The 24,918-nt window shown below is 38.5% G+C and overlaps 3 protein-coding genes across 4 annotated transcripts; 1 reads left to right on the forward strand and 2 right to left on the reverse strand.

Moving 5' to 3' along the window:
• Positions 1–3: 3 nt before the first annotated feature.
• LOC105233953 (E3 ubiquitin-protein ligase Hakai) lies at positions 4–2,348 on the reverse strand. Its single transcript, XM_011216131.4, has 4 exons — positions 2,146–2,348; positions 1,821–2,085; positions 1,201–1,757; positions 4–1,116 (listed from the first exon to the last, which is right to left on the reverse strand). The coding sequence occupies exons 1-4, from the start codon at positions 2,209–2,211 to the stop codon at positions 685–687; spliced, it is 1,320 nt and encodes a 439-aa protein (XP_011214433.2). The 5' UTR covers positions 2,212–2,348; the 3' UTR covers positions 4–684.
• Positions 2,349–4,021: 1,673 nt separating this feature from the next.
• Positions 4,022–11,572, reverse strand: LOC105233954 (UDP-N-acetylhexosamine pyrophosphorylase). 2 transcript variants are annotated; one of them, XM_011216132.3, is made up of 3 exons: positions 11,337–11,572; positions 8,900–9,241; positions 4,022–5,263 (listed from the first exon to the last, which is right to left on the reverse strand). In XM_011216132.3, exons 1-3 carry the CDS (start codon positions 11,368–11,370, stop codon positions 4,149–4,151), a joined length of 1,491 nt encoding a protein of 496 aa, XP_011214434.2. In that variant the 5' UTR covers positions 11,371–11,572; the 3' UTR covers positions 4,022–4,148. The 2 variants fall into 2 exon arrangements, with proteins under 2 accessions (XP_011214434.2, XP_049302731.1); XM_049446774.1 differs by lacking the exon at positions 11,337–11,572 and adding an exon at positions 9,389–9,575.
• A 9,026-nt stretch (positions 11,573–20,598) lies between these two features.
• LOC105233955 (cingulin-like protein 1) lies at positions 20,599–23,955 on the forward strand. The gene is made up of 2 exons (XM_011216134.4): positions 20,599–23,072; positions 23,163–23,955. Exons 1-2 carry the CDS (start codon positions 21,189–21,191, stop codon positions 23,808–23,810), a joined length of 2,532 nt encoding a protein of 843 aa, XP_011214436.2. The 5' UTR covers positions 20,599–21,188; the 3' UTR covers positions 23,811–23,955.
• The last annotated feature ends 963 nt before the right edge of the window (positions 23,956–24,918 follow it).

Below are 24,918 nucleotides of genomic sequence, written 5' to 3' on the forward strand. Positions count from 1 at the left end.
AAAAATATAAGGAAGTTCCTCATTGACAAGCCGTGTTTTTATTGGAAAATTGAAAAGTGATTTTCTTTCGAGAGTTATTGCTAAGTTAAATGTACAATTTATTACAATTTTGGTACTTGTTAGAATATTCCCATAAGCAAACACTATGTATGTACATCATAATGACAAACAAAAGTTTGTTTAGATACACATAAATATTTACCGCACAGCTGCTTCCATGAAAAAGCATTTTAAAAGAACACACATTACACATAAAATTTAATATATACTCCAAAAATAATTGTTATTGTATATTTTAAACAAGACAACCGGTGCATTATATTATAAATATTAAATTAAAAGTTCGGCCAACGAACATTTAAAATTTATTAAGATTTGGATATTTCTATTAGAACGACAAACTATTTATTCGTAAACAAAGTCGAAGAACGGTGTTACATGAATTGCCAACAGCTGTTTGAATGTCATTTTTTTTTAGATATTATTCACATAATATCGATATTGGTATTTTTTTTTTGTCTTATGATTATCTGATAGTGTTTAACGCTAATTCTTATAAAAAATAACAAACATCATTGGTCACCATCAGCTATCCATATATATGTATGTATGTATGTGGCATTATCATTGCCTCGCCTTGGTTGCAGTCACAAATGCCAGACGCTTTTTGTTAATATTTACCATTCATCTATAGTACTGATTTGATTGCCAAGTGTTTTGTGTTGCTGCACAGTTGGTTTGTGATGTCGACGTTATATTACCACTACCACCGCCACTTTGTTCGACATCATTGCTGCCAAAGGAGTTTAGTACGCTACTATAATAGGAAGCATCGGCTACACTTTCAGGTGGTTGATGATGCGACTGTGTTATAGGCGTCTTCTTTAATGTTTGATGTAGCGCCACCTTGCCTTGATGACAATTTTGTTCGTTTGCCGTGTTAATGCGCGCTAGATTGGCCTGCGTTAAGGAGGAATGCGAATGTGTAGAACCTTGTGTGGATGTTGAGCTAACGGAGCCGGGCGGTGGTATATTGCCTATGGTAGTGGCACGTCGTTGTGTTAACAAAGCTGATGGCGCTTGTATTGTAGTAGTACTGTTAGACGACTCCGAAAGCTTATGTGTAAAAAATTTAATATATATATACATTTTAATTTAATTTAGGTAATACTGTAGAGGAAGTACGTTAGTTGTGCTCACTTTTCGTTGTACATTGCCGCTGACACTCTTGAATACCGTCTCCATATTCACATCAGCAGCTGATGATGATGTCTTTAATTCACTGACGCCTCCACTTATAGCATTAGCAGGTATACTTTGTGGTGGTTGTTGTGCTATTACCGCTGGCTGTGTAATATGTCTATGATTGATATGCGCTTGTAGATCGCGTTGTGACAAATATGTACGTCTACAACCGGTATTGCCATAACGACTACCACCATGTGTACACATAAAAACTGTGCCCAAGCCAGATTGTTCAACGCGCAACACCTTATCATTACAGCGCGGACAAATCTTTATTGGTTCCGAACGTGCACATTTCAAGCAGAATACGTGCTTACACGGTATCATGCGACCGTATAACAGAATTGGTTTGTCACATTGATCACAACAGTGTATCATAGGATTCAACACTTTTTCGCCGATCAAGTTTACTTTATGATCCCATTTGAGGCGTAACATGGGTTCGGGTGGTCCGCGTGAAATCGTAGTAAATGTTGGTGCTTCCAGTTGTGAGATATCAGCTTCCATATCAACTAAAAAAAGAAATATACTAATAAACAAAAATATGTTTGCATATAGCAGTTAACAGCACTTACTTGTTTGTGGTAAAACAGTTGCCGGCTGTAAAGGCTCTTCAATCGCCACAGCTGGTATGGTAGGTGGTCCTGCAGTAGGCGTTGTCGCAGTTGCCGTCAAATCTTCCGTTTCCATTTGTGCAGGCGGAACTGTCGTATCAATTTCATTTTCTTTAACACCCTCTTGCATTGTTACATCTTCAACAGTATCGGGTAGTTGATTAGAACTTTCGGTATCGTCTTGTGCACTGTTGGCAGCTATACTTGCTCCAATACCATCAAGTGTCTAAAAATTTACAATTCGTTTAAAATGATATGTCAAAATGTTGTAATGAAATTTACAAACCTCCTTCTTCTTGCCTCTACCACGTCCTCGACCGCGTCCACGTCCACGAGCTCGTGCACCGCCCATTGTATAAATATTGCAGTCTTTAAAAATTACTAGATTTTATAATTTCTTTTCAGCCGCTTATAAAAATGCACGTCTTTTCTGTGCTACGTTTTTTATTTCTATTCTATTTTGGCATTCGTCGTGTAGTGCTGCCAGCTGAATTATTCATTATGAACGAGTAACCATTTGAAATTATGGTGTTGCCATTTGTTAAATTTATCGATTATTAAACAATTTATTTATGCATTCTCTCCGCACTTTAAACAAAATTACAATAGTAATTTTTGCAAAAAAAAAAATCAAAAAAAATTCTTTCTGGTAAAGATAAATACTTCCAGCTGGGTTGAACGATTATCGTCAAATTGCTGCATTAATAGCTACTTGTATTTTCAATGAAGGGATATCAGCATTTTTATAATTATGCACGGTATGGACCTAAAACTTTGTCCAAATTCCCATGAATATGCCCGAAACATGGATGAAAGCCGGGTGACCGCAGCCAAAAAGAAATCTACCAGCGAGGCTCGTGAAGACAGGATTCGCCATAGACTGGAGCAAAAGGATGCCCTGGACCTGACTGCAGCAGGTTCTCTACTTTATGGCCTAGGAATCGACGATTCGATGTAAGTCAAAAAAAACATTCCCACCTTTATTGTCTCTTAAATCTTTAAACGCGTTTTTCTCAAAACTATGTTTTCAAAGACGGTTGTCAAGATTTCTCGTGAACTACTCAACCGATCTTGATAAAATTTTACACAGGTCTTCGAGATATCATTTACAAGGTCTTGAACGAAGGATTTCTTTTTTTCAATTACAACTATTTAAAAAAAATGTCGAGAAATTTTCATCGAAATATGAATTTTTTTTATAAAAACGTCTGCCAAAAATCCAATTTTCATTTTTTCCTTCGTCCAATACCTAGTTTACTCTGTTTACTAAAACACGTATTTTTTATTTTTATTTCAGATGATCCTGAAAGAAATTCTGCTGACAACGCGGATGCACCTTTTTTCCGAGGGACTGCCGGAAATGGCGTCGTAATGACTGTCATTCTCTCCGCACTTTAGACAAAATTAAAATTAATTTAATTTTAATAAATTAGGACTTTTTAAAGCTAGTACTATTTTATTTTAATTTAAGAATTAATTTAAGAATTGCCTGCATTTTCTGCTTGGTTAAAAAGTAAATTAATAGTTTTACAAGTTTCGTGGAGACTTATAAACACGCTCATACAAACATCAAAAAGTATTTTTCTTCCAGAATAAGAAGACACTTACTATCATTGCAATAAAGATCTGCGGAACGAACATATTGTTGCTTTTCATAATATATTTTTTTTTATTTTGCATAATATTGCATTGTATATATGTATGTAGTACATGATTATTAATATATGTAGATTGCACTTTAATTTTCTTTATAATATTTAACCTCAAAATTTACAAGAGCAATAAGTAAAAGCATAAAGTCATATAAAAAACACATGTTTACTCACATGTGTGTATATGTATGTATAATATTGTTGTAATAAGTAGTTATAAATGGTTGTTCTAATATTAAAGAAAATAAAAAATTACGTACAATAATACTACTAACTGAATAATTAATAAGTTGAAAATCAAAGTAGTTTTAAGTAGCATCAGTTTTTTTCTGAATTTTTGCTAAGCAAATGTGTTTTTTTTTTTTATTACATAAACGCTTTTTAATTTCGATTGTAAAATAAGTATTAAATAGAATATTTGTAGACAATATTTTTTAACGCACAGTCTACAGATCAATAAATTTTGTTCTAAATACAATTTACATACATTTTTTTATATTAAATTAACGGAAATCATAACAAAAACTATACAAATCTAGCATAAACTGCTTTTACAACTGTACATACACAGTTAACATCAGTCAACTACTTATTTAAATTTATCAGCATATTCACATATCTAAAACATCTAATCAAGTCACAGATGTCCATGGTAGGGGTCGCGATTGCTACGCAAGTAAACTGGGCTTGTGTAAGATTTGCTTGCCACTAGTGGCGCCAAGTTTTCGCCAGCATAACTTATAAACGGCGAAATCTCACACTCCTCACCATGCACAATGCCACCGGCGGCTTCAATATAACGCTTATGTAGACGCGCTAAATCTGCGCGTGCCGTCGCTGGGCAATCCTTGCCAGCGCTGTCGGCATTCTTCAGCGCGCTAAACTCGATGTGACGTGGCACTTCCATAGCGACGAATTTTTGCGCAAACTCAAATACGTCGAATACGAATTTTTCAATTTTGATGCCATTGGGCTTTTCTGGCGTAATACGTTTGCCCGAATTATCCACAAATGGTATCTTCTTTTTGGCAACGTGCAACTTCAACTCTTTCTCATATGTGTCACCAATTTGATGCAAGAAAGCTGCCGAAAAGAAATGATTGCATATATTGCCGGCGCTAAAGGTTAAACGTCCGTCGGGATTGCGCATTTCAGCGGTTTTCGCTGATATTTCGCTATACTCCACCACCTGATTTTTGCCATCCACTATGGCGACCACACCGATAGCTTCGTTGGGATGTGATTTCTCCACCACCTTGGCTGCACAGTCGGCATTCTCTTGTACACAATAACCGATAAAGACCGGATCGGCTACCTTAATCAATATATTATCCACACTATGCGCATGCAAATATAAGATGCCGCGTTTTTTAATATCATCCAGAATGCCTTGTTGTTTCAGCGCCCGGTACAATCCACCATTACCGTCGGGTGCGCGTGCAACACGATGCTTTTGATCCAATATAATGCGACCATCATAATCGAAACATGGCAATGAACCCTGTTCGAATAGGATGATATTCTCTCTTTTCAGTCCGAAATAGTTATTGGCCATGAAGTATTCATTTGTTGGTTGTATTGTGTGCTCCGATGTCATGATGTACCATGTGATGTTGCCACGACTGCCGGTGGCGGCGTAAGCCAATTCCTCCAGTTTCTGTATGCGTTCGGCTTGTAAGCGAAAAAGTGATTTATTCGATGGGAGACCCACGTCGTACATACCCTTTGGGTGAGCGAAACCCAACCGGGTGCCTGCAGAGGGTAAAAGAGGAAGAGAGAGCGGAGTGAGTGCAAGAGGCATATTTATTAGTATTAAGAAACGAACGTTTGAAAAGTGTGTTTATTAATTATGAATTAAAGGGTGCTGAATTTAAGTCAACAAGGTGCTATTATATAAAAATGACGAATGATTATATTTTTAACATCACTGTCAGTTAAAATTATGTTGACGTTTTAATTTCGCATTTCACTAATAATTTATTTGACAATTTTGTAAAAAAAAACAACGTTTGAATGGCAACTCCAGAAGTCTGCTTTGGTGGTTCTGAACGATTACCTCGGAGATTATACCATTTGGACAATAATTTCTGCCGTTCCCACGACAGCCGAGTCAATGTAAACGGAACGGTCCCTTATACTTTATACGGCCAAGGACTGTCAACTCTGCAGAATTCTACCGCTACAACAACAATAATTCATGTTATATTTCTTGAATATAGATATATACATATATCATAATTAGGTATATATATTTCAGATGGTCTCCGACGTCACAAACGGGGACCAAATTCGTGGCAAACATAACCTACCTAGTTCAGGTTATAAAAAAATTTCCGTTAGTTCTTTTGAGCAGGAGTAAGCTTTTTTAAACCAAAATTCAAAAGATTTCCACACCTTTTACATACAAACACGGGCATATTTCTTAAGTTTAATACTTTGATTGTTTCTTTTTTAACTCTAAAAGGCGGCTTCACTGCTGGCTGACCTTTAAAACGTGTTTGTTTGGTTTAAATCAATTCTTGTTTTCTGTTGACGTAAATACTTAATGATAGTTTGTGCTAAAAGATATGCGTGTGTGGACGTTTATGCATTAATTCACACCAACTTGCATAAATATTCATAGGGCTCTAGCTTAAAGTTGGTTGGCATACAATTTTGACTGATCGAACGTGTAGACAAAAATCAGAATGTACATAATTATGTATGCAGTATGCTTGTAATTGTTATTACGACGAGCTGCAAAGTGTTAGTAATTATCGCATATTATTTGTAACACAAGAATGCTGAGCTGCAGATAGCAACAAACACATACATATGTATATGTATGTATGTAGGTGGGAAAGTACGAGAATGGATTAAATAAGTATAAGTCAAGGCCCTTGAGTTATTTTTACATTGTAGATGATTAATGACTAAACACACGTACATGTGTGTAAATATGCATATGTACTAGATAAAGGAATAACGGTGCATCTATATGCAATTAAAGATGACATTATTTACTAATTAACTCGAAGTTAGAAGTAATTATATTTTTAAAGTACTAGTTGGTGGACTTTTTAACATTAACAATGTTCATTACTTGACCTTCAAGGAACTTAAATTAAGACTCAAGTAGAAAAAACGTTAACTTCGGTTGCACCGCATCTAATACCCTTTCCAGGTGCATTTCTTATAGTAACTATGTGCATAACTTGACTTTGATCGGTTAGTTTGTATGACAGCTATATCTGTAATAGTCCGATCTGACTGGTCCGCATATATGCAAAGGTAGGGTCTCCGACGTTTCATACTGGGGATTACAAATATCGTGGCAAACTTAATATACCTTGTTCAGGGTATAATAAAATCAATTTTATCATGGTATTATTTTATCTGTTCATCGCAATTTCCTTAACAAAAACAAAATAACGAAGTACATAATTTTTTATCTCTTCATTGTTATCAAAGTACAATTGCATCTACTTTTAGTACACTAAACAAATGTGTAGTTTCGAAAAATAAATATTGTTGTATAATAGCAGTGTCTAGTAGTACAAATGCATTACTCTAGTTTAGACCGGAAGTTACTACCTTATGAAGCAACCCTCAGATACAGAGATTACGAACACGCCATGAATGGTGTTTAGGTCCTTTTGGCAAGTAATACCACTCACCACTGATCGATCGACTAAGTTTAAAGTTGCCTATAAAGTCTCTTTGTCACACAATTAGCTGGTGGTTAGTGATTTAAAACCACTATAAATGAGGCGAGAACATACTCAAATGAACCCAGACTTATAATGATGCTCTAAACACTTCCTTCTTGCTTGGCCCGCCTTTGCGAGATCAAAGCTTAAATACTTGGACTCTCAAAATTTCAGAGATCCCGGTGTGCTGGTGGGAATAGAAATTAAATGTCTAGATTGGTGTTGGCGTCAAAGCGCTTTGTCGACTTATAAGATCGGATACTTACAAGATCGGATACATATGTTATTTTTTGGGTTTCAAAAAGAACTACACACAGTAGTACCAATGCGATCGATATCTTGAAGATCAGCTATCGAAACTAATCTAACCTAACATAAGGAGTCGATTCTATACAAATGTAGAAAACACATATAATAAAAGCTCAAGATTGTTACAATAGAATAGTCCAAAACTATTTCGGTTGTGCATTACAACAACAACCACAGCGAAACCCTGAGCTTTAGAGAAACAATGGTGTCTTCGGGTATGTGCAACTACAATAAATCCGTGTTTAAACCATCGATTGCCAACGAAGCACTCTAATAACATTACTCACTGCATTGTTATTATTGAAGCAACAAAGAAACCATTAAATTATTGTCTGTGCGCGCCTTCTTAAATGACTAAGCTTACTTTAAGGTAAACTCGATTTGAAGGGGCAAATAAAAAGTGAATTAAAAGAAAGACCATAAAGCAATCGTATTTGGCTATGCCACAGTGAATATACAAAGTGGTTTCTGGTTCGAATATTACGGTAACTTTTAGGCGTATTCTTTGTGAGCATTTCTCGTTTCACGTTTGTTTGAGGTTACGTGACAGGCAAGTTAATTATTATTTTATTTATCTTTTTTTTTAAGTATACTATATATGCTTTTTGAAAACGAGGCGCTAACGGTCCAACGAAGGCACATGGATACACACACACGTACAAAGCAGCCACGACAGCACAGTTGCGCAGAAATATCGAACTCGGTTGGTTTTTTTTTAGTTAAACCGTTTACATGGTTGATTGTGCATTAGGCGAAAAAAAGCTTTTACTCTCTTGGATTTTGTTATAATTTAAAATTTCGCAAATTTGAAAATTCGCGAAAGATAATTTTACGCATTATGTAGATACATACATACATTTAAGAGTACAATAAGCTCAAGCCAATATGAAATCTTACACACACTCCACTTTGTGCGGTTTCGTAACAAAAACAAGGAAAACGTTAACTACCGCAATTAGAATACCCTTCACAGGTGCATATTTTTTATAGCATCTTGATTTTGATTGATCAGTTTATATGACAGCTATATGCTATAGTGAGTTCAATATAAACAATTTCTTTGGAGATTGAAGAGTTGCTTTGGATAATAATTTATGCTAAATTTCGTGAAGATTCCTTGTCAAATAAAAAAGTTTCCAAAGACGAACTTGATTTTGATCGGTAGCTTTGTATGGCAGCTATAGGCCAAAGTGGTCCGATATCGGCGATTCCGACAAAAGAGCAGCTTCTTGTGAAGAAAAAGACATGTGCAGAGTTTAAAAGCGATATCTCGAAAATTGAGGTACTAGTAATAAACTACCTTCTTCAGGGTATAAATACACAATAAACCCAAATTATGTTAGCTACATATTTTACGATTTACTTAACATTTAAAAGTTATAAAATTTACCTTGTCCACCAGCCATTAGTAAGACAGCAACATGTCCCGCGCTGATCTGACGCATACCCTCTGCTTCATAAGCCTTGAGACGTTCTTCGGCCGTACGCTCAATGCTAACTAGGTTCTCCTCGGGCACTGGTTGCATGCGATCATCCAGCTTAATGCCATTCTCTTGCAGTGATGCTGTGGCGCGTTCAAAATATAACTTCAATTCCTTCAGGTTGAGTTCGTCTATATCACGCACCAAAATCTCCTGCTGATCGAGTGTCAACTCATCCCAGAATTTAAGCAAATGCTCCTGACCGACCTTTGAGAGGCGCTCATACAGTTCGTCGTATACCGTCATTTTTGCTGTTATGAAAATGATTTTTTTTTAATATGTAAACAGCGTTAAAAGTTGTTTGCTTTTTTGCACGTCAGTCAATATATGTTTGTAAGTAAATATGTATGTTTTTAAATGTTTTACGAAAATTTAAACACTTATTATAAGCCACTAACCAGATAAAAACAAACACAAAAGTCGACAATCAAATTAAATAAATAATAATAAAAAAATACGTAATATAATGCGAGCAAAACGAAAACAAATTATTTTTCAACACAATGCTACTCGATTGTAGTATAGAAGAAGCGCGCCAACTCAACTGCACAGCAACGTCTCCCGACCGCTACTGAGTTTTAGCCGAACGCTTGTAGGTGCGATATGTGAGCCAACAAGCCAAATGTTGCTTACTTGGACAATCTGCGGCTTGTTTGGTTGGTTGTTCACTTGTTTTGTTTGATTGCCTTGCTGCCTGTTACCCTCCACTTCATACACCTTCTTCTTGTAGCTTGTTGTTACTTGGCTTTACGTTTAGCTTTTGATTTAAGACAAAGAGTGGCGGTAGCATGTGCGCACACCCAAACCAGATGATTGTTGAGCTTGCGGTACTCAGTTAATAGCCTACAGAATGCTAAAATCTAACTGAACTAGTCTGACCTGCGCAAGCTTACCGGGCGTCCCTGAGCAACAAACCCTCCTACAAGTAACAGCGAAAGTGAATTGTTTGGTGCTGATTCTTAAGGCAGCTTTAGCATTGAGAAAAATATACATACGTGGCATGCCCTTTTACTCAGCTATTATATAATTTTATAATTATTTGTGAATAATCATATATGTAGGTATTTCTATACATATGAATGTAGCTAAAGAACTTATTTACATCAACATAAATATGAATGGACTAAGTTAAGTACTTAGCAATTACCGCAAAAAAATACGGAACATGCCTCTTGATAAGAAAATCAAAAGTACACAAATTGATAAGAAGTAAATATTTCCGTTTGTATTTAGTTAAAACACTTATTAAGATATTATATGATAATTTAGTTTTAGAAAAGTGTACATAAGAATATATTCATAGCTAAAATTAGGTAACAGTTGAAACGTATGACAGCTGTACGCTGTAGAGGTCCGATATCGGTATTTTAACAAATGAGCTGCTTCTTGAGAAGGACGGGTGCAACATTTCAGAACGATATCAGATAAATGAACAGACGGAGATGGCTAAATCTACAGCCCGTCGCACCGATCCATTATTTATATTTTTTGTAGGGTTTCCGATGTTTACTTCTGGGTGTAAACTGCGCAGCAAACTTAATAAACCATCAACGCTGAAAATTATTAATACTTATTTGGAGTTATTTAATAAAATGGACGAATTGAGATTTATACAGCTTAAATTTGCATTTTGCACTATCTTATATATTAACGGTTGTAAACTCGTACAAACTGTTAGAGATATTTATGGCAAACATTGTTAATGAGATGGTTCATATATGTACATATACGTTAAAGAGAAGGGAGGTCGTACAACAATCATTAATAATCGACTCCCCACTTCCTAATAAACTTTCAAATAGCCCTTCAATCTAATTGCAGCTAATTAGTAATTGACTTAAAAAGTGTATTGCAAAAGAGCTTTTTACATCTTTTGTAGGCCAGTAGCGTTCGATGATGTAAAACAATAGCTAAGCCGCGGTTATTGAGCAACAATTTAATGGTAATGTAATACAGCAGAATTAGCGTTGCGAATGGCAACCAACCAAAAACAAAACGATGCCAGCATCTAACCGGCAGCTCCACTTCTAAACAAAACCCACAGAGTTTACAGGTTAATCATGTTTTACGTGACTGGCGAGCCAACGTTGGCATTTGTAGATATGCATATTCAAATAGCTACTTGTGTATGTAAATATTGAAAATTCAATCAATCGATACACCTATTATGCTAGCCATTTGGCATTGTTGTATACACATCTATTGTATTATTTTCCTTCATATATTTCTATTATAGAACTGAATATAACGAAAGCAATTAAGGTTTATCATTTTCTAAATGATTAAATAGCTTAAATCGTTATCTATTCGGCAAAGTGACGTGGTTCTGGCCATTAAAACACTTACCGTATTTTGTAGTAGCAGACACTTCTTTACCCATACTTTCTTTATGCCACTTTCAAATGCACTTTACACTTGTAATTCATTCCTTTAATTTAGTGTTTTTATTACACTTTTAGCGCGCTAACGCCTAAATTTTTTCTAGATAATAATTCGTGCAACACGATAAAAGAAAACCGAATTGGAAATTCTTCATTGTTTATATTTCTCCAGAGGCGGTGGTAGTGGTAATTCTTTCGATTGAAAATACATGGCAAAACAATCGATAAGTATAGTTGCCGGATCGATAAGATTTATAAAACAAAACAAATTTCATGAGACATTTGGTATGACTCTCTTTATCGATGTTATCGATATGTGATGCGAAGTGTGTTACAAATTTGTTACTAATATTATGTCTGTATCGACATTAAAAACATGTTTTCGTAGCAAAAATGGTTTTCACTCTTAAACTTGTGTTTTCAGCTATCTGTCAAACTAAATCACATTGCAAACGAGTTTTCGCTGAAAACTCAAATTCCACTCATTCTAATCGGAGGCTACTCTAGTTTAGTCGATATTATTGGAAGACATATTTTGCAATCTCTAAATTTTCACTCGATATTTGTTTACGTTCCATATATAAATACAGTATCCCCCGCTTAATTGACCCCCGGGTAATTGATTATGCGAATCACCTGACAGCTGAGCAGCTGAGTTGATTGCTTACCCGGCGGAATTAGTTGAAAATATGTGTTATTGAAACAATATATCTCTAATTTCCTTCGGTAATTGAACAAACAACTTTCGTTAAAAAAATAATCTCTGACAATTATCGGGTTGAAATTATAGCAGAAGTAGAAACCTGTTTCGTCCAAAACTCCTAAGTATGGATTAAAAAGGTGGTCACAGATCAACGACACGCTTTAAACCTATCACAAATATGTTGAGGCTGCTTATTTTAACTCCATCCAACGAGCCTAGTTCGCAAAAGATATGACTACCGGGGTGCTTCCACCTTAGCGCAAGCTAAACAGTGTCTAATGTTTCCAATTGGATAGTATTTAGTTACTATTTCGATCATTGGGGTAATTTAGGGCATCTGATTGTCGCACAGGTGCAGTTTGCTTATCAACGCTTGCTGAACTCACATGAGGTCTATCGATCCAGTACTAGAATGCAAGGGGCCAGGCAGCATAATTAAGTTTCTAGTATGGTTTCTTGAAAGATCAACAGCTTTACAATTTCCAATGATGCTGTTATGACTAGATACTGAAACAAATCTGATGCGAAGTAACTTGATGCGATTGCCTGAGCGGCCTTGAGTGCTCTTCTTATTATAGGCTTACGAAAAGTATTTTATTTCGTTCAAATATATCTTTTTTCTTGCAATAGTCAACATAATCTAAAGTCATACTTTTCCATTTGTTTGTTTGTATAAATTAAGTGATCGACTTTAAATATCAATATTCAAATCTTGACCAAAAGGCCACTTCTTACGGTTTTCAGTAAACGCGTTCTGCATCAACCAGAACAAATTGAAGTCCGAAGAGACAAAGTCTGGATTATAGGACGGAAGAAACAAAACTTTCGAGCTACCGTTTTCCAAATAGGTTTTAACTGATTTTTGTAACATGAAGCCGATCATTGTCATGATAAAAAATTATTGCCTCTTGTCTAGTTCAAATTCCGAGCGTTTTTAGCAATCGTTCTTTTCAATTTGATTAGTTATTGTCGGTAGCGTTCTTCATTAATGGTTTCCCACGATTTTAGAAGCTCATAATCTAGCACGTCCTCCTGATACCACCATTTATAGAATTGTGCATTGACGCCATTTCTGTTGTTTTGGCTGGTTGACCAACTTTCATACAGGATTTTTGCGCATGTCGTAATGGATCCATTTTTTATAACCAGTCATCATCCGATACAAAAGCTAAGTACTTTATTTTGTTTAAAGCATATCTGACATGTAAAAACGTCGTTTGGTTCAATTAATATGATACATAAATTCCTTGCTTTTGAATGTACCCGGCCATCTTGAGACCCAGTATTCATTATTGGATAATATTCGACCGAATAGATCACATTTAGCACTCAGTGAAGAAAATATAGCAGCCGTAGCTGAGAGTGGACACGAAGGCCGCGTAGAATCGCCGTTCGCAGCAACTCGGACTCGAGAACTTAAATTGAAAGTGTAAAAGATACAGCTTTTGCAACAACTGAAGCCGCTCGAATATTCCAAGCATTATTACTTTTTTGGGCTCTTGCAAATTTTCAAGAAGATTCGACGTTTTCGAGCCAAATTTTGTTCAGTGATAAGGATCATTTCTGGCTCAATGGGTATATAAACAAGTAAAATTGCCGCAATTGGGAGAAAGAGCAACCTAAAGAAATTCAAAGGCTGCCATCTCATCCAGAAAAAACAGCGGCTTGGTGTGGCTTGTGGGCAGCTGGAATATTCGGTCCATAGTTCTTCAAAAAATGATGCCGCTGAAAACGTAAACGTCAATTGCAGGCGATTTTGTGCCATGATAACCGACTATTTGATGCCTGAAATTGAAGCTCATGATCTCGGCGACATTTGGTTTCAACAATACGTCGACACTTCCCACATATCGCATCAATCAATGAATTTATTGAGAGAATACTTCGGTTGGCACATAATTTCACGTTTTGAGCCGGTCGATTGATCACCAAGATCGTGTGATATCACACCGTTAGACATTTTCCTGTGGGAATATGCTAAGTCTAAAGTCTATTCGGACAATCCCACTTCGATGTCATTCGAAAGTTACCTGTCGAACTTACCGATCAAGCCATCGAAAATTAGACTCAGCTGATGGACCATCTGAGATATTTTTCCAAAAAATAATTGCTGAAGAATGTTCTTTCGAAGGGTAATAAGTATTCTCCATTAAATTTGAAGTTTCTGTGTTTTTTCTTAAAAAAAAGTAGGGAACCTCGAAATGGATCACTCTTTATTTATAGACCCATAACAGTATAATGTGAAAGGGGGTTCGAAGTCACTTACATACATATGTATCTCTTTTCACGGAAGTACGTCCAAATTACCGATTCCAATTATTCAACAAATCGGCGAATCCCAATCAGGTAATTAAATTAAGCTTAAGATTTAAAATTTTTTTTTGTACTTATTTGTCGATATTTAGTAAAGCAAAAATATATACATATCTATAAGTAATAATAGATAAATATGTACATATGTACATATGTATCTTCAATCGTATCAGTTTAGCGGCAGATTTTCTGGCAAGTCTTTGCTCTATCTTTTTTCCTTTGCATAATCTTTCGAATATCGGTGGTAGACAAGTCGCAACACTCGTTCACACGTGCAAAGTAAAATTAAGGACATGCTACCTTTTTTAATTGGTATTTACATATTGGAATATAAGTATATGTAAATGTGTGTACATTTACACAGATATAATATTATGCTTTTGTATGTCTGTAAGTATTCTATTTGTATGCTTGTATATTTGAAAGCAGTAGCGCTCAGCTGCTCTGTCTGTCATGGATTTTTAATAATCTACGTTCCATTTACTTGTATTATTAAAAAGAGACCGTTACAAAGGACTCTGCTGGTCTTTCAAGATTTATGTCAAGGTGCGCATGTCGCATGGACTACACAATAGCAAACTCATAAACACTAACGCTAACACACACACAAACATATAAACATGCCATATAGTACCTTCATGGTGATCCCTTTACAAAGCAAAGGAAAATCCCGTATGCCTTAGCACACAAACCTTATCTTAAGGATACATACATACATACATATGTATGTATACAGACGATTATATGGGCCTGTGTACACAGTCACCCAGCTGGCCAAGGCGAATGCGCGCGAAAATGATTCAATCGCCCCGCTGGCAATGCATTGGCATTTTACCTTTTTTGCGGCCAATGTACTTAACGCAGAATACTTACGACAATGGAAGTGTAAGAAAGGACGATGTACACACAGTGCATTCATATAAATTGTACGCTATGAGTATATGTACATATGTATGTGAGTTTGCGTGTGTGTTTGTGTATTCTCTCTACATGCAATAATTCAAATTCAATTGTTGCGACTTCTTGTTGGCCCCTAAGACGCATGCGGGCGCTAAGCACAGTGTAACTGTAGTGAGCAAAAAGTGGTAAAAATTATTTATGAAACAATCTCAAGTATTTTGTCGTTTTAGATTCAGCATATATTTTTCGTAGGTAAATAAAATTTATGGCAGAGTCTAGCAAAAACTTGGCGCAGTCTGCTTGACTACATAAATGGTTATCCATTCCGAGGTTCCCTACTTGTTTAAAGGAAAAACACAGAAATTTCAAACTTAATGCGGAATGTTTATTATCATTCGAAAGAACACTCCTTGGCATTTATTTTTTGAGGATTATCTCCTTCAAATGTTGGCCACGGTTACTTCTCAGATGGTCCAACCGTTGATTCAATTTTAGATGACTCGATCGAGCATTTCGACTAATAACTGGCGAATGACACACGTAATGTCTTGCTCCAAGGTCTTAATTGAAGCGGGATTGTCCACAGCATAGTCTTTAGACTTTATACATATCCCCACAGGAAAAAGTCTATCATCTATATCACACGACCTGCCCAAAACGAACAATTATCTGCTCACCGAAGTGTTCCCTCAATAAATCCTTTGATTGATGCGATGTTTGGGAAGTTGCCGTCTTGTTGAACAAAATGTCGCCGAGATCACGATAATGGTCGCCATTGTCGGTTACGTTCTCACCGGCATCATTTTTGAAAAAATATGGACCGATGAATTCACCGGGCCACAAACCATACCAAGCCGTTTTTTTCTGGATGAAATGGCAGCTCTTGAATCTCTTTAGGTTACTTTTCGCCTCAAATGCACCAATTTCGCTTGTTTTCATACCCATTGAGCTAGAAATGGGGCTCATCGCTGAAACAAACGTAGGACCCTCTTGGAAATTTTCACAAGCCCATAGTGCGAAGCGATGTCATGTCGAGCAGCTTCAGTTCTTGCTCAAGCTGTATTTCGTACGCTTTCAATTTAAGTTCTCGACGTAAACTGCACCAAGCCGTTTCAAAAGCCATTCCGAGTTGCTGCGATCAGCGCCGAATCGACTCTCCACGGTCTTCGTGTACACTCTCAGCTACGGCTGCTATATTTTCTTCACTGCGTGCTGGACGTGGTCTATTCGGTCGAATATTATCCAATAATGAATGCTGGGTCTCAAGATGGGTGATGGTGTTGCGAATAGTACGCTCAGTAGGCCGATTATGTTGACCATAAGTTGAGCGAAGCGCGCGAAACACATTCTTTACAGAACGTGAATTTTCGTAATAAAGTTGAACGATTTGTTTTCGTTTTAAAATATTTTTTCGTTTTAAAATATACGATTTATATGAATCCGCCCATACAATTTTTTTTAAACATTTTTATCAAAATTTAACCCACTGTTCCTCATACATTAGTTGCGCTTACTGAGCATGTGCTACCCCTATCTAAATGGTACGGCGCAGTACTCAGGTAAGTCATTCTATTTGGTTTTGTTGTAATAGTGCTGTCATAGTCCAACTGCGCAAAAGTTTTAACACGAGCCACAAATGTTTGTATGTACACCACTAAGCACCTTTGTACATAAGTATATACATTTCTAAACTTTTCTTTACATACGTAAGAAAAAGGCAAAGAAAAAACTTAGTAACCCGGATAACGATGAAAAAATTGAAGTCAATGTACCACATAAAGTCGTTACCGTTTTCTAGAAGCTTTGGGGTGATGAACAAAACAATTTATTTTTTACATAACTTATTAAAAACTGTATAAGATGAATGTGGAATTATAGTCCGATTAAATTAATGATTTTTAACAGCAGTTCATTGAACTTTATAAGACTTCGTCATTTCTTTTTTCAATCAGTTCATATTAGATCTTAAGATACCAGAGATTTGGAAGTATGATCTGTAATCCCTGATTTCTTCTCCTTTATTGGCGTAGACACCGCTTACGCTGATTATTGCCAAGTTTATAAGAAGGCGCCAGTCGCCAAATTGGAGACTACAAGTGTGGTCTTTCTAGGAATGGAGGTTTTCCTGTTCCTCTGTATCTCCTGGCACATACTGCGTCGAATACTCTCAGATCTGGAGTGGTTTTCATCCATTCGGACGACATGATCTAGCCAGCGTACGAGAGGTATGACAATTAAGTAATGAGACTGGTTCATAAAGACCGTATATTTGAAAATTATTCTACAACTGCCATCCCTTTCAAAGTAGTCCCCTTGGGCAGCTATACAGCGATTGCAGCGCGTTTTCTATGTTTCGTAACATTTCTGGAACGCTTCGACTGGGATGTCCGCGAGTACCCTCGTCACGGCCGCCTGGATGTCCGTAATCGACTCAAAATGGTTATTGGACCACCGATTTTGTTTTAGGAAACAAAAAAAAGTCACAGGGTGACATGTCGAGCGAGAAAGGCGGCGATAGGGATAGCAACACGGCGATCCCTCGAGTGGCCAAAAACACGCTGAGGGCGGTGTGGCACGGCGCGTTGTCGTGATGAAGGATTCAGTACGAGCGATGTATCGGGGCACCCCTTGTTGACTCGTTTCAAGCCTGCCTTGAGTACTTGGCAATAGTAGACTTGATTCACAGTTTTCCCCGGTGCTCGAACGAATTCGCCATTGTGGACGAGTCCACGGCTATCAAAAAAGATATTCATCTAATATCGTTTTCACTTCGACTTGCTCATGCGAGCTTTTTCGGGCGGGGGGCGCGCAGGAGACAACCATTGTGAGCTGGGGCACGACTAAGAGCAACTATCACCATACACTCTTACAATTTTAGCGTTACGTTTCCGAAGCTGTTAATATGGCGCAAAGTTTGCGACGCTATCTTGATTTCGTTTTGTGCCATTTTCGTGACGAGCCTACAAACACAACGTCTACTCAGTGTCTCGGGAGTGACGCAGCAGGCGAACTAAACAAGCTAGAGCAATCGGTACCTTTGTTGTTCTTTGACCACGTTTTAGTTATTGGGATATTCCTCAACCGAGACTGGAGCATTAATTTTAACAATTCCGATTGAGTAATGGGGTTCATCTTTGTTCTTCATACATTTCACTGATTTCTTCGTATAGTAAGATGAATTATACAAATTCAAAATAGAATAATTCTAAGCCCATACAAATATACCATTCATTATTCAATTTTCTGTACACTTGTTATAACCCTCGGTTGGAATGGTCTGGTCTTTAGTGGCTTCAGTAAATTTAAGTTTTCGTCTCAGTTTTGGAGGATTCAAGATTTTTTTTTACGAGACTAACATTGAAATGCTTCATACCCAAAACATTAACCAAAATGTGTTGACTAGATCCATAAAAAATATTTTATTATCTATCTAATTATAATACGGCGAATTTCAAGCACTGTTACTTTAATTCAGAGGAGGCCAAGATCAAACTTCATACGAACATAAAAAATCACGCGTGGTTTATATAGAGGTATAAGATTCTATCGAGCGTATTATGTGAAAGATTAAAGCCCACCGTCAACAAACTGATTGGATCTTATCAGTTTAGTCATGGAAAATCAACAACTGACAAGATATTCACAATGCGTCACATTTTGGAAAATATCTGTGAAAAAAGGATTGACACACACAACCTCTTTGAGGATAAACTACTTTTAGCAGCACGAAAAGCCGCTATGTTTGAGTTTGGTATCCCCGCAAAACTAATACGATTGTGTAAAGATTGACCAATACCGAATTCTGTCGGGATCGGAAAGATCTCCGAACCGATCAATACCTAGCGAGGCTTCAGACGAGGCGACTTCCTTTCATGCGACTTCTTTAATCTACTCTTGGAGAAAATAATTCGAGCTGCAGAACTAAATATAGAAGATATCAGCTTCTATAAGAGTGTACAGCTGCTGGCGTACGCCGATGATATTGATATAATTGGCCTCAACATACGCGCCGTTAGTCGTCGCACTCGCTACTTGGCTCTCACGTCTCTGTCGACAGTTATTCGAAGTCGTAGATAATTTCGCCTACCTTGGCACCAGCATTAACACCATTAACAACGTCAACCTCGAAATAGAACACAAAATAACTCTTGCCAACAGGTGCTACTTCGGACTAAGTAGGCAACTGAGAAGTAAAGTCCTATCTCGACGAACAAAGACCAAACTACAAACTACAAGTCACTCATTATCCCCGTATTGTTATATGGTGTAGAGGCATGAACGATGACAAGATCTGATGAGTCGGTATTACGAGTTTCCGACAGAAAGGTTCTGCAGAAGATTTATGGTGCTTTGCGCATTGGCAACGGCGAATACTTCAGTCAATGGAATGTGCTGTATGAGGTATACGAGGACTTTGACATCGTTTAGCGAATGAAGAGACAGGGGCTACGCTGACTAAGTCATGTCTGAATGGATGGAGACACTCCAGCTCTGAAAGTATTCGACGCAGTACCTCCCGACGAAAGTAGAGGAAGAGGAAGATCTCAACTCGTTGGGAAGACCAAATGGAGAAGGACCTGGACCACTTGGAATTTTCAATTCGCGGCAAACAGCGAAAAGGAAGAACGGTTGGCGCGCTGTTGTAAACTCGGTTATAACCGCGTAAGCGGTGGCTACGCCAATTAAGAAGAAGAAGAAATGACTAAAAGTATACATACTTTTTTATATACATACATACATATATGTACAAGCTTATTATGTGACATAGTATATTCGAGTATTTCATAGTATTTCATAAGCGATCGCAAAACGCATTAAATTTGATTATAGCATTTATTTTGAGCTTCCTTCCGGTAACACCCATGAACGTAGAGAAGTTACGCGCATTTTTCTGCATTCAAACTTAACTCTGTATTAACAAAGGAATGGCAAGCTATTGTATTCTACAAGAATGAACAGCCATACGCATACCTTATCAGTTATATACATACATATGTATATATTTACATATATAGATATCTGTATATGCGTAGCAAAATGACTTGTGTTAGAGAAGAAGTAATGGACTGCAATAGCTCCCGTGCGCATTGGCTTGCTTGTAAGCAGGGCTAATTTTCTTGTTTTTGTTCCATTTCGTAGGTTTCTCCTTCATCCGCAACGGCACCTTTCAATTCAAAACAAAACGCACTAAAGAAAGTTACAAGGTAAAAACCACCACCTTTGCACAACAAAAAATATCAGTGAAACCACCACCGAGCCGAGCAACGCAGCGCTGCCAAGCGGGTCAACAGAGCTGTGTTTGGCACGATCGGCGATCGAATGGAAACAGTTAGGATTCTACAGTCAAACGAATAGGAACTTTTCTACATCAAAGAAGAGGGTTTCCTACAGCGCCACATGCCGAAACAGTAACCGTGTGTTTTTAGTGTTTTTTTAAACCAAAAAATAGCAGAAAAAACTTTGTTAAATTATTACAGTTTTGTTTATTGAAGTCATTAAGTTTTTGTTTAAACTGTTGCTTGTTTTTTTATTGGAAAATAAATTTATTATTTTCGCTAAACTAAATGTGTGTTGAAACAAAATTGAAAATTACACGAAACGCGCTTAAGAAAGGACACGAAAATTCGAAAAAAAAATATATACGAGAAATTAAAATAACGGTCGTTTTGTGGTGTACCCAAACAGTTGCGTCAACCCTCTTTGCTTATCGCTAAAATCTTTCACGCAACAACTGCCACGCAGCACACGACACTTACCAAGAGCCAGCCACCAACTGCACACAGACAACAACCAGCTAACAACTATTAATAGATAACAACAACCAGCCACCAACTGGTTATAGACAACAACAACAACCAGCCACCAACTGCCAAAAACCAACAGTAACACCAACTACCAAAAATGTCTTTCTCTAAAGCCAAGCTAAAACGTTTCAACGATGTCGATGTCGATTGCGCCAACTCACCCGCAGCCGCGCGCTTGGTCACTGACGCCTGCACAGTTAATACACCGAGCAAATGTATAAATGTTGCCACCGCCGCCACAACAACCACCAACAGCACAGCGGCGACCAGCACAGGACACCCCGAACGCAAGGAGCAGATCGAGAAATTCTTTAAAGACGCCGTGCGCTTCGCCACCAACAGCAAGGAGGCGAAGGAATTCGCCATACCGAAAGATGGCGCCGTGAAGGACGACAAAAAGTCTAAAGGTTTACGACTCTTTCGTACGCCATCGCTGCCGCAACGTTTACGCTTTCGCCATAATCCAACCGAGACAAGTACAGCAAATGCGACTAACAACAATAATGGCGGTACCGCCAGTTCTACGCCCTTGCATTCGGCCACCACAACACCGGTAAAAGATGTAACCAAGTCGGGCGGTAGTCGCCTTAAAGGTAAAGAGGCGCTACAGCAAGAAATACGCAAAAAGAATGAGTTGCTCGAGAGTTATATGAGTCAGATTGATGTGCTCAAGCGTCATGTGGAGCAGCTGAAGGAGACGGAGCAGAAATTGCGCGAGGAGAACGCTAGTGTTGTGGCGAAAACCGAAAATCTAATACATGCACTACAAACGGAAAATGTCGCACACAAAGAGTTGAACGATCGGCTGAGCGCCGAAAATGTGACGCTCACAGAGAGTTGCAACAAAACGGCGCAGGAGATGAATATGCTCATAGCGCGTCACACTGATGAGTTGGCGGAATTGCAAGCTTTTATCGATGAGTTGAAGTCGCAGAATGCCACGCTGCAGCAAGAGGCACAGCAGCAATGCCTTGAAGAGAAAATCAAACAGCATAAAATTGACGCTTTGCAGCTGGAGATAAGTGAGGCGCGCGAAAAGCTTGCAACGCACGAAGAGCGCGCACAGAATGACACTGAACTGATACAGAATTTGCGCAACACCAACGAGTCGCTTAGTCGAGACTTGGCCGAATTGCAGAAGCAAATCGAACGCGATGCTTTGGCGTACGCGCAAGAGCACAAGATCACACAAAACGAAATGGAGTGCCTGAAGAAGGAGCGCAGCACTTTGAAAAATGACTTGGCCAGCAAATGTGAGCTCATCAAGTCGCTGCAGGATGAGCTCTTGGATAAGAATTGCGAGATCGATGCGCATTGCGACACTATACGTCAGTTGTGTCGCGAAAAGGCGAAGCTGTTGGAGAAAGAGCAACTGATCGAGACTGCCGAAGAGAAAGTGCGCAGCGCTGAGGAGCAGGCGGAGCAGAAAGTACAGAAACTCGAGTCCGATTTGGAGAATGCGCTCGAACGTGAGAAGCAGTATTGGCGCGCCGAGCTCGATAAGCGTCAGAAATTGGCCGAAAATGAGATTATAAAAGTGGAGTTGGAGAAGCAAGACGTTATGGTCTTGCTGGAGACCACCAATGACATGTTGCGTGATCGCGATGAGAAGATACAAAAATATGAAGAGCAACTACGCAATGGCATCGACTATTACATCCAACTGACGGATACATTGCAAAAACAAGTTGTTGATTTGAAACAAGATATGGCAAAAGTCATTACCGAAAAGTACAACTATCAATTAACCTTGAGTAATACACGTTCCACGGTCAATATATTGATGGAACGTTTGAAGAAATCTGACGCCGATGTCGAACAATTCCGCGCCGAACTGGAATCAGTGCAGCTGGCTAAGGGCGCTTTGGAGCAAAGCTATTTGACGCTGCAAGCCGAATTGGAGACGCTGCGCAATAATCACGCTGAAGCCGAGACCGCACTGAAGACACTATGTCAGTCTTCGCAAACACTACAACAAGAGGTATCTATTAAAGAGCACCTATTCAATGATATAATCACCTCGGAAGAGGACACTTTGGCAAAATTCAATAAAATTGCTAACTCATTCCAGGAGCGCATCAATACGACAGATGTCGCACACTACCTGGACATGTACAATGAGCTGAAGCGCAAGGATGAATCACGTGAGCTGTATATGCAGGATATGAAGAAGGCATTGGACGAATTCGCCACCGTGCTGCAATTTGCACAACTGGAACTCGACAGCAAAGAGAAGTCACTGCATAAGGTGCGCGACGAATGTGAACAACTGAAATTGGAGAATATCGCGCTCAAGTCCAAAGTCGAAGAGGGCATCACAAAGCGTGAGAATAGCACAGATTTGGAAAAGATCGAAGATTTACTCATCGATACCGAATTGCGCGCTGAATGTGATAAGATCGCCTCTTGGCTATTGAGCTCATCCAGCAGCGATAAATGTGTGCGCACCGAGAGCAGCAACGAAATCAGCGATTTGTTGAAACCAGCCACGCCGAATAGCACAAAGAAGTCGCGCAGCTGCATGACACCATCATCACCCGCCAACAAGACGATAACACTATCGACCGCACCCGGATCTAATGTTGGCACACCACGTACACCGCGCACGCCAAAGACGCCGCGCACACCACGCACCACACCCAAGAAGACCGTACTTTTCCCCGGCAAAGAGAACATATGCAGTCCGCAGAAGCAAGTGCTGAAGGCGCGTAATATGTAGATGGAGATGTGGATATGTGGATGGTTGGGACGAGACCAAGTCCACACTTTGGTCGATTTCAGTTATGTAAGGAACTTTACATTGCTTGTAAGATTTATTTATTTTTTTTAATAAATATTTACCATTTACTTAAAATAATGAAAAACGGTACTTTTGAAATTCAAAATTCGTGTGATTTGTTACCAGCAGTTGTAGGTATAATGACATTGTCATTTTAATAACGGGTAGGTATCTACAGACCATTAGCAGCATTATGACCACCACTTTCAATACAGTCCAGGCATCGTAAGTGCGTCTGCGGTTGAACCCGGAGAGAACGGATCTGCTGGTGTTCACAAGAAAGCACAAAATTCCACCATAGAGGTTCCCTTCGATAAATGGGACACAACTCTTTCTCTCTCTTGGATAGCAAACAACTGTGAAAGCACATTGTGGAAGAGAGAAAGATATAGGCTAGCATGGCCTTACAGGTATATGTGTGTAAGCAGATACTCGTCACAAACTGGGGCTCAACTGGTCCTACACAGCTATTGTAAGACCTATTCTGTTCAACGGTGCCGGAAGCCAATGCAAAGGGTTCAGAGGCTCGCTTCGCTGTGTGTAAAGGGAGCTTTAAGAACAACACCGACGACGGCTCTTGAACTAGTGCTAAATCTGCCATCTATTGACGTCTTCACTGAAAACTGCTCAAAATTGGCGGGAAGACTAGTGGCTGCAAGAGAACTAACACATAGAACCTTCGGGAAAAGCTCGGTGGGTACAGGCGGTCCGGCAAGCACAGACTACATGATCCATTGGGAAAGAAGGTTCAAAGTAAACATAGATAAAAATAGTCTTGAGAAGCAGGACAGTAGTGGAAAGTGTTTCTAGAAGTTGCTTCACTTCTATTAGATGCCGGGCCACAAAGCTTCGATGGCAATGAGATAGTGTACAGCTAATGTTATGTGTAAAACGGTAGATCGGAAGTACACAAAATTCCTATTGGCATTCCATAGATGAGACTATAGGAACATGACAAACTGGTCACTGCCTGGTGGCGGCACACGCTTGCAGTATAGGGCTGACAGATCGAGAAGACTGTAGAAAATGTTAAGAGCAAGGCACCAGG

This window comes from Bactrocera dorsalis, chromosome 1 (assembly GCF_023373825.1).
Source record: "Bactrocera dorsalis isolate Fly_Bdor chromosome 1, ASM2337382v1, whole genome shotgun sequence".
NCBI lineage: Eukaryota > Metazoa > Arthropoda > Insecta > Diptera > Tephritidae > Bactrocera > Bactrocera dorsalis.